Here is a 13,851-nt window from a genome sequence, read left to right on the forward strand (position 1 = left end):
ATGATGATATTAATCAGCTAGATGCAAACTTAAAAAATGCTGTATTTTGTTATAGAAACTTGACTGATGTGTATTAAACGTTTTTTTTTTTAGTATTTCGTCCAATTTCAGCCAAAGCCAAACTTCGTATGAATCCTCGTGCTGACACTGACTTTTCTTCACCCAAATTTAACTTGGAAGTAAATCTAGAAAAAATAGCAATGGAACTTAATCGACCACAGGTAAAACTTCACCTGTAATTTTAATATATTTCTTTTGAGTTTCAGATGACAAGATATAGGTTTGGTAAAATGTCCAGCTGCTTATGTATATGTAGTATATGGAATGAAGTGCCAAGCATCTTCTCAGTGCATTAAACAGGTAGTCATAGGCTAAAGAAGTAGAACTGCTGCCCTTAAAGAAAACAGTTTTGTTTGTGATGAGATCAAGCCACACAGGAGTCCTTTAGTGCGAGTGTGGCATTGGTGGATGAATAGTTGTACTGAAAGGTATGCATCCTTGTTGTAAGGAAAATGGACAGATTTTGTTTTGTTGTTTGCTAGAAGGATGTTGGATAGTGCTGTGCATTACAAATCTGTATTGCTGCTTGTGACTAAATTTGTGGATGTCTTGACTCAATGGCGGTGCTGAAATGTTCATGTAATGCAACCTGCATGATCAAAAGGATATGAAATGTGGCTACGGAACTCATCCTTGGTTATAAACATACTTTGTGCTCAAGCAATTACCTTTTCTCCCACAAATATTTTTAGAAGCAGTATGAGTCGATAAGTAATGCCTACAGCACTGATCTGTATGTAGCCTACTTACGAGAGTCATGAGTGATTAACACATACCTCTCAACTGTACAGATTTTCCAGGTTTTTTGCCTCATAGGGTTGGTCCATTCCTCATAAAATTTATGATTTTCTGGATTTTGTGGCAAGTCAGTAAGGATTGAATTCACTAAATCATGATAGTCATTTGAATTTCAGACTTCATATCCTTCAGAAAATACACAGTAACACAAGACCTTTTATTCTAGCAACTTTCTAAGTTTATAAGAACAATATTTAAAATTTGTCCCTATTTTTGAAGCTTTACCCCCACCACCCATTATTTTTGGCTTTGTCCAGATTTTTTGTGCTAAGAGGTTGAGAGCTATGAAGTAACACATGACTTACTTCAGTGCTGCCACTGTAGTGCATGCACTCTGTAGCAGCACACTTCTGTATATTCATGACTGTCCACAGCTGCACTGCTCAAAAAATTTACAGTATACATAAAAAAGTTAAATAGCTTTAAATTAGAATCTGTAAAAAATATTTTTTTTCAGTGAAAGTGGCCCCTTAACTGAATGATAGTTTATATATGTATTACAATAAAGTAATTTATAGGCAGGTTGTTGGACACTCAATCTGACTGATCTATTAATAATTGACAATCTTATGTTCTTCGTGTTTCACTGTTGCAGTCATTACATTTGGATTATCTGCTTGCAGTGGCCCTCAGTCGGCCTGATTAACAAAGTCTTGGGTCCTGCGTCAGTTGCTGTCCCTTCTTCCATGTTGTCAGGGGTATAAGACATGCAGCCGACGCCATTACATCAGTCTTTCTTGCCGTGTGGTGCCCGAAGCAGAAGCTGTTAGCAAGTGCTGGTTGGCAGACTCCTGAAATTTCCGAGTTTCAGAACCGAAGTCTTCAACTAAAGCTAAGTACCCCATTGGGGAAACTTTTTCTTGCTCCTTACCAATGTCAGTAAAAGTTAATAATTGCATTACTTATGGAAAGCAAATACCTCATAAAGATTTTCATTTGTACTGTATTCCTTGCCTAGGCCCTGACCACGACGTACCTTACTGTTGGTTTTGTGCTTTATTTAATCAGCGCACTGTCCGTCGTCGGTATATTTTTGCCTCTAAATATTTTGGTTCTCGGTTTAATTATCCAGAAATGTCGTCGCTTAGCCATCCAACTACCGGGATTTCGAAAAAACGCAAAGATAAAGACAGAGACAGGCTGCAGAGGTCCAACACTGCCGACGACGCTTCTAAGTCAGTCGCCAGTTTGCCGGTACTCAGTGAGGTGCGTTCGCAGCCCCTGGTACCCGCTACTTCGGATTCGCAGGCCTCTACTGAGACCCATTTGGAGTCCGGTATGTCGCGAGATGCTTCAACTATGGAACCCGCGGATGTCTCTACCTTGGATGGGTCCAGAGCCGCTGTGCAGGCATGGCTTCTGAGGGTGTATTTAGTCCTGTGGACTTGCATATTAAACAGATGCCTCCTCCTTCATTTAGGCCTAAATCTCGAACCATGCCTAAAAAAAACGACGCCCAGGTCGCATGCTCAGGCCTCTATGCCTAAAAAGCAAATGATAAGAATGGCTGAAGATCTTATAACTCTAATCAGGGGAAGCCAACCTCCCCCTTCTAAGAGACCTAGGACTGAAGTTGTTTATGAATCTTCTTAGGTTCATAGGTTCATAGGTCGATACTAGGCAATCTGCCCTAGGGCATTTATAAGCCTAGCCAGAGTGTGTTTGGCTTTCGCCACCCTTTTAGATTAGTTGACTGTGCCTGTGTATAGTAGGTCACAGAAGGCAGCCCTTTTAAGGTTCGTTTGCTGTACCTCTGCCATGCGACACAAAAGAGATCCCAGGGGTAAACTTACAATCTCCCATCCATTCATCAAGATTTCTCTTGAAGAGGGTCAGTGAGGGGCTCTGCCTAACATGGATTGGGATTTTGTTCCAGAGTGAGGGGAGCCTCTGGGATATGAAACTGTCAGTCTAGCATGTCCTATTTATTTCTGTGCTGAGGTTCAAGTCCCTGGAGCGTGTAGCTCTAAGGGATTTGGATTTCCTGAGGTGAAGCATGTCCATTGGACATGGCTTTATACGTCAGACACAGATCGCCTCTGAGTTGGCGGTACGCAACTGAGTAGAGCTGGAGTTTCTTTAGCCGAACTGCATAGGGCATCTGTTTGAGCCCCTCGATCCTCTTGGTGAGGTACTTTTGGGGTCTTTCCAGTTGCTGCAGGTGTCTGGTAAGATACATCCCAAATGGGGCATTGTATTCAGTTATGGGCCTGATAAGTGATGAGTAGAAGGGCACAATGACCTCTCTTGATCTAGATGTGAACCCTTTCGTGATAAGGTGGGCTATATTGAAGGTCTTTCTAACCACTTTGGCAACGTGATTGTCAAAGGAGAGATTGCTATCTACTTGGGTCCCCAAGTCCCTATTTACTCCTTCCGTACTTAATGGATTACCACCTATGTGATAATTTGTGGGCACTTTGTTTTTCCTAAAGGGGATGACTATGCACTTTTTGGCATTTAACTTTAGGCCATGGCTCTGGCACCAGTTATCCGTCTCTGTGAGACCCTTTTGGAGGATGCTTGTTTCAGCCGGAGAGTCGATTATGGCACCCAGTTTGCAGTCATCTGCGAACTTGGTCAGCCATAGTCCACCCGTGTTAGCCTGTACCTCGGAGAAATATATACTGAACAAGAGAGGTCCTAGGACTGAGCCTTGTGGGACTCCACTTGTAACTGGTTTAGAGTCTGACATGGCATCTGCTATTCTGACCATGTGGGTTCTATCCCTGAGCCAGTTTGCAACCCATCTTGTGACATAGGGGTTGATATTTAAGCTGGTGAGCTTATTTATCAGAATAAATAATCAGAATCTGACCAGGATTCTGATTTTTCTGATTCTTCTGATGATCTGGATTTTCCCTTATGTACTTATGAGGATTCTGATGCAGAGGACTATATTCCCTCTGCTTCCCCTCCACAGGATTACATACTCTAAGGGACCATTTCCACTGGGAAAGCCAGGATTTGTCTGATTCAAAAAAGAGGCTTAGGGATTTCTTACTCCTACCTCAGCATAGGTCTTTAGCTGTTCCTCCTGCTGTTCCTCCTGTACTAGACATTGTTGATGATGTTTTTTCGGAATCTGGATTGGCCCCTGATTCTTTGCCTCCTGCACCCAGATAACCTGACAGATATTACAGGGTTTCTGATTCACACAAGTTCCTTTTTAAAAATCCTATTGCGGATCCAGACACTATTTCACAGGGGACCCAAGGGCATTAAGGCTTCTACTGCTAAAAATCCTATCCCTTCTGATAGAGACTCCAGGGCACTGGACAGACTGGGTAAGAAGGTTTACACTTCTGCAACTTTGTTCCATTAGGGCTTTAAACTGCCAGTTTCATATGTTAAAGTATCAGCAACATGTTATTGGATTGCTTAAACAAAAAATTATGTTGATTCCTTACTCTGCGGAAAATAAAGAATTACAGGATTTAATGCATTCTGCTGAACAGGTTGGAAAACATACTTTGCAATGTGGATTTGACTCATTAGAGGCCTCTTGCAGGGCTGCTGTTACTGGGTCTGTGCTCAGAATGCATGCCTGGCTTAAAGAGCAATCTTTTCCTGATCATGTTAAAGCTAAATTGTTGGATGCTCCCTTAAATCAGGACCGCCTGTTTGGCAACAAGGCTGAGGAAGTTCTTAAAAAGATGGAAGATGAAGCTAAATCTATGCAAACTGTTAAAGATTTCTTACAAGTTCAGCCTCCTAGATTTAGTAGGCACTGGCCCTCTATGAATTGGTCCATTCCAGCCCTTTCCAGGTCTTCTCAAGCCAAGCCCAGACACAGCATAAACCCCAGATTTCAATCCCAAGGGACACACAAGACTAAGCAGTGGGGGGTTTCCGCACCCAAATCAGGGAGTAGTAAGACTCCCCCCATGGAAAACTGTCTCAATGACTTGCTTTTAAAACTTCCAAGCACTTCACAACTGAATGCTCCTTTAGGCGGAAAGATTGGTCTGCAGGCCAAAAACTCGGAACTCTCATTACCCAGGACAAATGGGTTTTAAATATAGTGTCCCGAGGATACAGATTTCACTTCCACACCTTATCAACACCAACCTCGTGGCCAGAGGCCCAAAATCAAGTACTCTCTCTCTTAAGCATGAGGGCTATTCAGTTGGTACCAGAAGAGGAAAAGGGACAAGGTTTCTATTAGAGACTTTTTCTGGTACCTAGAAAAGGCAATACATGTCGTCCTATCCTGGACCTTTCTACTGTAAATACCTTTCTGGTGATTCCAAAATTCAAGATGCTAACTCTTCACCAGCTGCTTCCTATGCTTGGCAAAGGTGCACGGTTGGCAACAGTAGACTTAAAGAAGCATACCTGCACATCCCTGTCAGGAAGTCTTGCAGAAGATACCTACGTTTCAAAGCAGGCTACATCCACTATCAGTTCTCTGCACTGCCCTTTGTCTTATCTACTGCACCCAGGATATTCACAAAGTGCCTAGCTCCAGTTATTGCATTCTGCAGGCAAAGAAATATTAAAATATATCCATAATTGGACGATTGTCTAATTCAGGCACAAAGCCATGACATACTTTTGAATCATCTGGCCTTTGTTCAAAGGGTACTGGCTTGTCTGGCGGTACACCATAAATGAAAAGTCACACCTGGTACCCTGTCAACAAATTATATTCCTGGGAGCAAGCTTGAATACAACTTCCCAGATGGCTTTCCTCACGCCAGAGAAACGGACTTATTTGACAACCTACTTCAAACAAGTGGCCACAAAAACTCAGTTATCTGCAAGGCAAATACTGCAAGCCTTGGGGTTCATGGCCTCCTGCATTCTTCTAATTCCATATGCAAGGCTGCATATGAGGAAACTGCAATGGTATCTCAAAAGCCTATGGTGTCAACATTCACAGGATCTAGAAGCTATGATTCCTATTGTACCTTGCCTACGCCTAGAGTTCCTTTGGTGGGCAGAGGCCTGCCACCAAAACAAGGGACTACCATTTACACTACCCCCTGTTGCCCAAACCTTAACAACAGACGTATCAGACTGTGCATGAGGGGCTCACCTGGCAGGGAAGTGCATTCAAGGCAAATGGAACCAAAGTCAAATGCACCTACACATAAATCAAAAGGAAATGTTAGCTGTACAGAATGCTCTGACAGCCTTCAAAGACCACATTATTCCAGGACAACTAATGGTAAAGACGGTCATGTGGTACATAAGCAGGGGGGTACACACTCTTACCCCCTGTGCAGACTAGCCATGGCATTGTGGAACACAGCCTTGAGCTACCAAGTGAATCTACGAGCTCAATTCCTGCCAGGAAAACTAAATACACTGGCCGATGGAATAAGCAGAAACCTCATGGACCCACACGAGTGGAAACTGGAACCAAGGATTTTCAACATGTTGACAAGCAAATGGGGGAGCCCAGATATAGACCTGTTTGCCTCCCCCCAGAAGCATCAGTTGGACAAATTTTGCACAAGGATTCCCCAGAAACTAGCTTGGAAAGTGGATGCTTTATCCTTCAGCTGGAGAAACCTATAAGTTTATGCCTTTCCTCCTCTACCTCTGCTCTCCGAGGTACTACTAAAGATCAAAGAGTACAAGCCAAGGACTATTTTAATTGCACCAGACTGGCCAAGCCAACACCTGGTACCACCTCCTGCGCAGTGTGTCACGCATGGCCCCATGACACTTGCCTCAGACTCCTTCCCTGTTGTCTCGGCAGGAGAACCAGATTCTGCACCCTCCACTACAAACCCTGAACCTAGCAGCCTGGCTAATTACCTAATCTCTCCTTTACCACCCCTCAGTAAATCAGTGTTGGATATCATTTTAGAGGCTAGGAGGCCCAGTACTAGAAAATCTTATGCTGCAAAATGGAAAAGATTTTGTACCTGGAACCAATCTCAAGGGATGAGCGCAGCAGTGCCCAATTTATCTCAGATTCTACAATATTTGACTGAGATGTTTCATAAGGGCTTGTCCTTTTCCTCCATCAAAATTCATGCCTCAGCCATTTCAGCTCATTATAGCACAGAGCCTCCCCTCTTCTCTCACCCACTGCTCAAGCAGTTCCTCTGAGGGGCCTAAAATTTAAGGCCACCGAGGAGAGCTCCAACTCCAGCCTGGGACCTTAACTTTGTCTTGGAGAATCTCACTCTTCCTCCTTTCGAGCCAGCTGCTACTGCAGATTTAAAATTCCTTTCCTGGAAAACAGCTTTACTTTTAGCAATCACTTCTGCAAGAAGGGTATCTGAGTTACAGGCCCTTATGGCAGTGGAGCCTTTCATCATCTTTCATGCTGACAGGGTGCCCCTCAGAACCAGTCCCTACTTCATGCCCAGCATGGCATCCAGTTTGGCTCTTTAGTCAGTCCATTCATTTGCCTATCTTCTTTCCTAACCCACAGAACAAAGGGGAACACGGATACTGCACTCCTTAGATGTGCACAGACAACTGAGTCTACTTGGACAGGACTAAACCTCAAAGGAAATCTGAACTGCTGGTGGCATTTGCTGGAGTGACAGTGGGGAAAGCTATTTCAAAGCAAACCATTTCAAAATGATAGGCCACTGCATTCATTTCTGCTATAAGCACCATGGAAAACCCTATCCCTCAGGGCATCGGACCCCATTCAATCAGGGCTGCATCTACCTCAACAGCCTTTCTCAGGGGCGTCCCTACAAGGGACATCCTAGATAGAAGCTGCTATCTGGAGTTCTGTACATACTTCCACCAAGCATTATCATTTGCTAATTTTCTCTAAATCCAGAGCTGGTTTTGCCACTGCAGTCTTGCAGGGCCTTATAGCTGGTCATAATTCTATTTAAATTCCTCCTCCCAACCTTAGCTTTGGGAATCTATCCAAATGTAATGACTGCAGCAGTGAAACACGAAGAACATAGTACAGTTGTGTACACTTACCGTAAATGTAGATGTTAGAATGTATTCACTGTTGCTGTCCTGGTTACCCTCCCTCCAGCCCCCTTTCTTCTTTTGGCTGTGCCTCTACTCTCACTTACACCAAAAAGCTTTTTGAGCATACTATTTGCTTTTTTGTTGGAGGTATATCCTTGTATTATAGATTTAATTTGCTTTCCATTAGGGGGGCACCTGACATCTGGGGCAAGAAAAACTGATGTAATGGCGTCTGCTGCATGTTTTATACCACTAACTATGTAACTTCATGGAAGAAGGGACAGCAACCTACGCAGGACCCAAGACTTTGTTAATCAGGCCGACTGAGGGCTACTGCAGTCGGCTAACCCAAATGTAATGACTGCAACAGTGAATACACTCGAATATCTACATTTATGTTAAGTGTACACAACTGTACTTTTTTGACTGACTTATTCTTGTGAGATACATAGGTTCATAGATTAGTACTAGGCTAACTGCCCTTGCAAGCCATTTTAAGCCTAGCCAATTATCCCCTGTGAGATTCAAACCCTGTACCTTGTGTTTGTAAGGCAAACACCTTAACCATTAGGCCACCCTCCCTATTGATGAATAGCATGCCCATATTTATTTTACTACATAACTAATCTAGATTTTATGTGCCTATAAACATAAATCTTATTTTACTGGTTGTAGACTGAGGTAAATTAATTGGTAAACCATACTTGTAGAACAGTGGATCCTTTCTTTTTCTAAAGCCTAACATACTGTTATAAACGCACCTGGATGTTTTTTTTTAACTCATTTACCTATACTTACATCATTTTTGCCTCCTCCTCTTCCTTATTGCTGGGTTTCTCAGTTGGAAAGTAAACCGAACTAGAGAGGGGAAATAAGCCCTTATGCTCTTTTTGAACTAAGCCAATTAGCATTTACATTTAGACTCTGCCATTCCACAAATTTTAAGTACCTAAGCTAATTTCTTTCTTGCATCCAGAGTGGGTTCTAGTTTTTTTATCTTTACTTTATACAATGTGTGTTAACTTACTGTTTTGGGTACTTGCTTAAGATAATTTGATGCCATATGTAGCTAATCGTGCTAAGTTTCTTATATGTTGAAAAAAACGTAAGGAAAAGTCAGAAAGCTTGTTTTTCTCCATACTGATTTATGATGTCTGTATTGTGCTTAATAGAGTGGGATGTTCCAGCTTAATATCCTCTGACTTTTTTCCGTTGTCAGGGATAGTGCATAGTCATAATAGTAGAGGATATCCTGTGTGCCAAAATTCAGCCTAGCTACTTTGTATGATCTAACATATATTTGACTTGTTTTGTTACTAAAATAGAATTGCTTTTGAAGATTTTTCTCTAAAATTCATCAGTTTGATTTAACAATAATTTGCCATAAATTCACTGTAGGTAGGCATTTCATATGAGACTAAGCTATAGAGTGTGACCTTAGGAAGTGTGATGTGCAGAAAGTTACACTGTTTTCAGTGCATTTAATACAGACTGTTTTATTTTTCTGTCGAGTCGTATTGCAAATATTCACCTTCAGGAATAAGTTTCTTCAGACAGTGGTAGATGGTGTTAGGCTTGCAAAAGGGATGGGGGTCTAGTTTATGATGTTCATTGTGTTTCACTGTTGCAGTCATTACACTTGGGTTATCCTGCTGGCAGGCTACCCGCAGTCGGCCTGAATTCCAAAGTCCTGGTCCGGCATCGGTTGCTGTCGCCTCTTCCCTGACGTCAGTGCGCCAGGGGTATACAAGATGCAGCCGACGCCATTTTCTTCCGTCTTTCTTGCCGGGCGGTACCCGAAGCAAAAGCAGTTCACAAGTGCCTGTCGGCCGACTCCTGAGATTTTCTAAATTGAATTTCAGATCCGAAGTCTTCAATAAAGCTAAGTACCCAGTTCGAGAAACTTTTCTTGCTCCAGACCGATGTCAGAAAAAGTTAACAAATGTATTTCTTGTGGGAAGCAAATACCTCATAAGGATTTTCATTCTTATTGTGTTCCTTGCCTATGCCCTGACCACGACGTTGCTAGTTGTCGGTTTTGTGCTAGATTTACCCAAGCACTATTAAGCGTCTGCACGATTTTGCTTTTCATTACTTTGGCCGAAGGTTTAACTATATAATGCCGTCGGAACAGCTGATGACCCGGAGTTCATAAAAGGCGCAAGGAAAAAGAAAAGGACAGGCATCCAAGGTCCAAAACCGACTATGAAGCCTCTTCTAGGCCAGTCGCTGGATCGCAGGTTCTCAGGCGCTTTCGCAGCCCCTGACACCCGCTACCTCAGAGCCACAGGCTGCCTCCGACTCCCACGTGGAGACAACTAAGCCTCTGGATACTCAAGGTATTGGGCCTTCAGAAACTAATCCCTCAGATGGGTCCGGAGCCGCTGAGCAGGTACCGGCTTCTGAGGGTGTTTTCAGACCTACACAGCTTTATATCAAGCCAACTTCAGCATCCAAGACAAAGACTAAAATAGCTTTAAAGACCAGGAAACAAGTACAGCATTCTCCAGGACAGACTTCCATGCCTAAGAAACAGATGCTCAAAATGGCCAAAGACCTAAGTACTTTGATCAGGGGTTCCCATCCCCCTCCTGATAAGAGGCCTAGGCAAGACGCTGAATATGATTCCTCTGCTCAGGTTTCCATTTCCTCTGACTCCTCTTCAGAACAGGGATACTCTATTCCTCCCTATGAGGATTCTGATGCTTAAGAATATATTCCTTCAGCTTCTCCTCCCGAAGATTATTCCTTTGGGGAAACCCTGCATACCATGAGGGAACATTTCCACTGGGAGAGCCAAGATTACTCAGAATCTAAGAAAAGGCTCAGAGACTTTCTTTTACTACCTCAGCACAGACCTCTTGCTATTCCACCTGTTTTAGACATTGTAGATGTATTTTCAGAGTCCGGACTGTCTACCGACTCTTTACCTCCTGCACCTGTTAAGCCAGACAGATACTACAGGGTTCCAGATTCTCATAAATTTCTATATAAAATCCCTGCTGCTGACCCAGAAACTATATCTTAGGGTCCCAAAGGGGTCAAGGCCTGTACTGCAAAAAAACCTGTCCCCTCAGATAGAGATTCTAGGGCACTGGACAGATGGGGGAGAAAAGTTTACACTTCTGCTACCTTGGCTGTAAGGGCTTTAAATTGTCAGTTTCATTTGCTTACTTATCAGCAATGCTTAATGTCTCTGCTAAAGCAGAAAATGTTGGCAAATTCTGAATGTTCTGAGAACAAGGAAATGCAGGATTTATTGCATGCAGCTGAACAAGTGGGAAAGCATACTTTGCAATGTGGTTTTGATTCACTGGTGGCCTCTTGCAGGGCCGCTGTTACCAAGTTCTGTCATTAGAAGGCATGCTTGGTTAAAGGAACAGACTCTGCCTGATCATGTTAAAGCAAAATTATTGGATGCTCCATTACAGCATGATACTTTGGTGTTAAGGCAGAAGAGATGTTGAAGAAAATGGAGGATAAAGCTAAATCTATGCAGACAGTGAAGGATTTCTTACAGGTACAGCCACCCAGATTTAGCAGGAACTGGCCTTCTAAGAATTGGTCCTTTCCCGTGTCAGACAGGCCACAAAGAGGCAGATACAGACGCCCTAGAGGCAGACAACAGCCCCAGGGCTCATACAGGCCCAAACAATGGGGTGCTTCTACCTCCAAAAGCGGAGAAGACAAATCTCAGCCGTATAGGAAACAATCCCAATGACTTCCCTCTGCCAATGCCAAGCATTTATCTTTTGGCAGCACCCTTAGGGGGAAAGCTAGCACTTTTTTCACAAAATTGGCACATGATTACCCAGGACAAACGGGTCTTAAATGTAGTCTCTCGGGGCTATAGGTTCCACTTTCACACCCTTCCAAAGGCAAAAGGTATGCCAGACCTGCCACACTATCAATGGGCAGAGGCGCAAAAACAAGTTTCATCTCTCATGGACATGAGGGCTATTCAGCCAGTGCCACAACAAGAGCAGGGACAAGGATTTTACTCAAGACTTTTCTTAGTACCAAGAAAGGACAAAGCATGGACACCACTTCTGGACCTGTCTATTCTAAATACTTTTCTGGACGTTCCAAAATTCAAAATGTTGACTCTGCAGCAGCTTCTGCCCATGCTGGGCAAGAAGGCTTGGCTTGTAACTTTGGACCTCAAAGAGGCATACCTGCATGTCCCAATCAGACACGCTTGCAGAAGATACCTCAGATTCATAGCTGGCTGAGTGCACTACCAATTCTCTGCACTGCCCTTTGGCTTATCTACTGCACCCAGGGTCTTCACAAAATGCCTGGCACCAGTAATTGCCTTTTGCAGAAAAAGAGGAATTCAAATATATCCCTACTTGGACGACTGCCTTATTCAAGCAAAGACCAAAGACATTCTACTAAAGCATCTGGTGTTTGTAAAAAGATTACTGATTTGCCTAGGCTACACAGTAAACGAAAATAAATCAAAACTTGTACCCTCTCAAGAGATAATATTCCTGGGTGCAAGCTTAAATACAACTGCCCAGATGGCTTATCTCACGCCAGACAAACAGACAACTGACTTCTTACTTCGAAAGCATGGTAACAAAGACCCAGTTATCTGCAAGAAAAAATCTGCAGGCTCTGGGCTACATGGCATCCTTCATTCTGCTAATTCCATATGCAAGACTGCATATGAGGAAACTACAATGGTACCTAAAAAGTGTTTGGACTCAACATTGCCACAGCCTGGAATCATTAATTTCACTCATTCCCTGCCTGCAGCCTGGAATCATTAATTTCACTCATTCCCTGCCTGCAACAGGAGTTTTGATGGTGGGCACGGGCCTGTCACCACAACAAGGGACAGCCATTCACTTTACCCACAGCCAGGCAAACACTAACAACAGATGCATCAGATTATGCCTGGGGTGCCCACATGGCAGGAAAATGTATTCAGGGCACATGACTCGCAAGCCAAGGGCATCTTCACATCAATCAAAAAGAGATGCTAGCTGTACAAAATGCCCTGACAGCCTTCAAGGACCTACTTCATCCAGGACAGCTGCTGATAAAGACGGACAACACCACAGTCATGTGGTACATAGTTTCATAGTTTAGTACTAGGCTATCTGCCCTGGGGCATTTGCAAGCCTAGCCCTAGAGATGTGGCTTTTGCCACCCCATGTAGTGGTACTAAGGTGCACAGAATAAATTCAGAATACTGTGCCTTTGTCTAGTAGTGACACATTGAAGACCCCCTTATTAAAATTAGTTTACTGTGCCTCTGTCAAGTAGCGACACAGGGGTGACCCCCGGGGTAAACCTACGATCTCCCATCCACTCATCAAGATTTCTCTTGAAGAGAGTCAGTGAGGAGCTCTTCCTAACCTGAACTGGGATTCCGTTCCAGAGTATGGGAAACCTCTGAGTTATGAATCTGTCCCTCCAGCATGTTCTATTCATGTTTGTACTGAGGTTTAAATCTTTGGCTCTCGTGGTTCTTATGGATTTGGATTTTTTGAGGTGGAGCATGTCCATCAATTCCTGGTTGGACATGGCCTTGTACGTCAGGCACAGATCACCTCTGAGCAGGCGGTATGCTACTGAATAGAGCTGGAGTTTCTTTAGCCTGGTAGCATATGACATATGTTGGAGACCCTTGATCCTCTTGGTGAGGTACTTCTGGGGTCTCTCCAGCTGTTGTAAGTGCCGGGTGAGGTACATACCAAATGGGGCATTGTACTCAATCATGGGCCTGATAAGGGAGGAGTACAGGGGCACAATGACCTCCATTGGTCTGGATGTGAACCCCTTCATGATAAGGTGGGCAAGGTAGAAAGTCTTTCTAACCACTTTGGCAACGTGGGTGTCAAATGAGAGGTCACTATCAACTTGGGTCCCCAGGTCTCTGATTACAGTTTCCGTACTCAGTGGGTTACTATCTATGTGATAATTTGTGGGTACTTTGTTTTTCCCAAAGGGGATGACTATACATTTCTTGGCATTCAGTTTAAGGCCATGATTCCGGCACCAGTTGTCCGTTTCGGTGAGGCCTTTCTGTAGGATGTATGTGTCAGCTGGTGTATCGACTATGGCACCTAGTTTGCAGTC

At 43.5% G+C, this 13,851-nt stretch overlaps 1 protein-coding gene across 2 annotated transcripts in view; it reads left to right on the forward strand.

Annotated features, from left to right (window-relative positions):
- Positions 1-13,851, forward strand: part of VPS13A (vacuolar protein sorting 13 homolog A) — a 4,910,496-nt gene that overhangs the window by 863,924 nt on the left and 4,032,721 nt on the right. For both annotated transcript variants that reach the window (XM_044060868.1, XM_044060869.1), the window contains exon 11: positions 94-221. In XM_044060868.1, the coding sequence (XP_043916803.1) occupies positions 94-221 (128 nt within the window). The remainder of the gene's footprint in view (positions 1-93; positions 222-13,851) is intronic.

This window comes from Protopterus annectens, chromosome 2.part0, assembly GCF_019279795.1.
Source record: "Protopterus annectens isolate FY-2018-M chromosome 2.part0, PAN1.0, whole genome shotgun sequence".
Taxonomy (NCBI): domain Eukaryota; kingdom Metazoa; phylum Chordata; order Ceratodontiformes; family Protopteridae; genus Protopterus; species Protopterus annectens.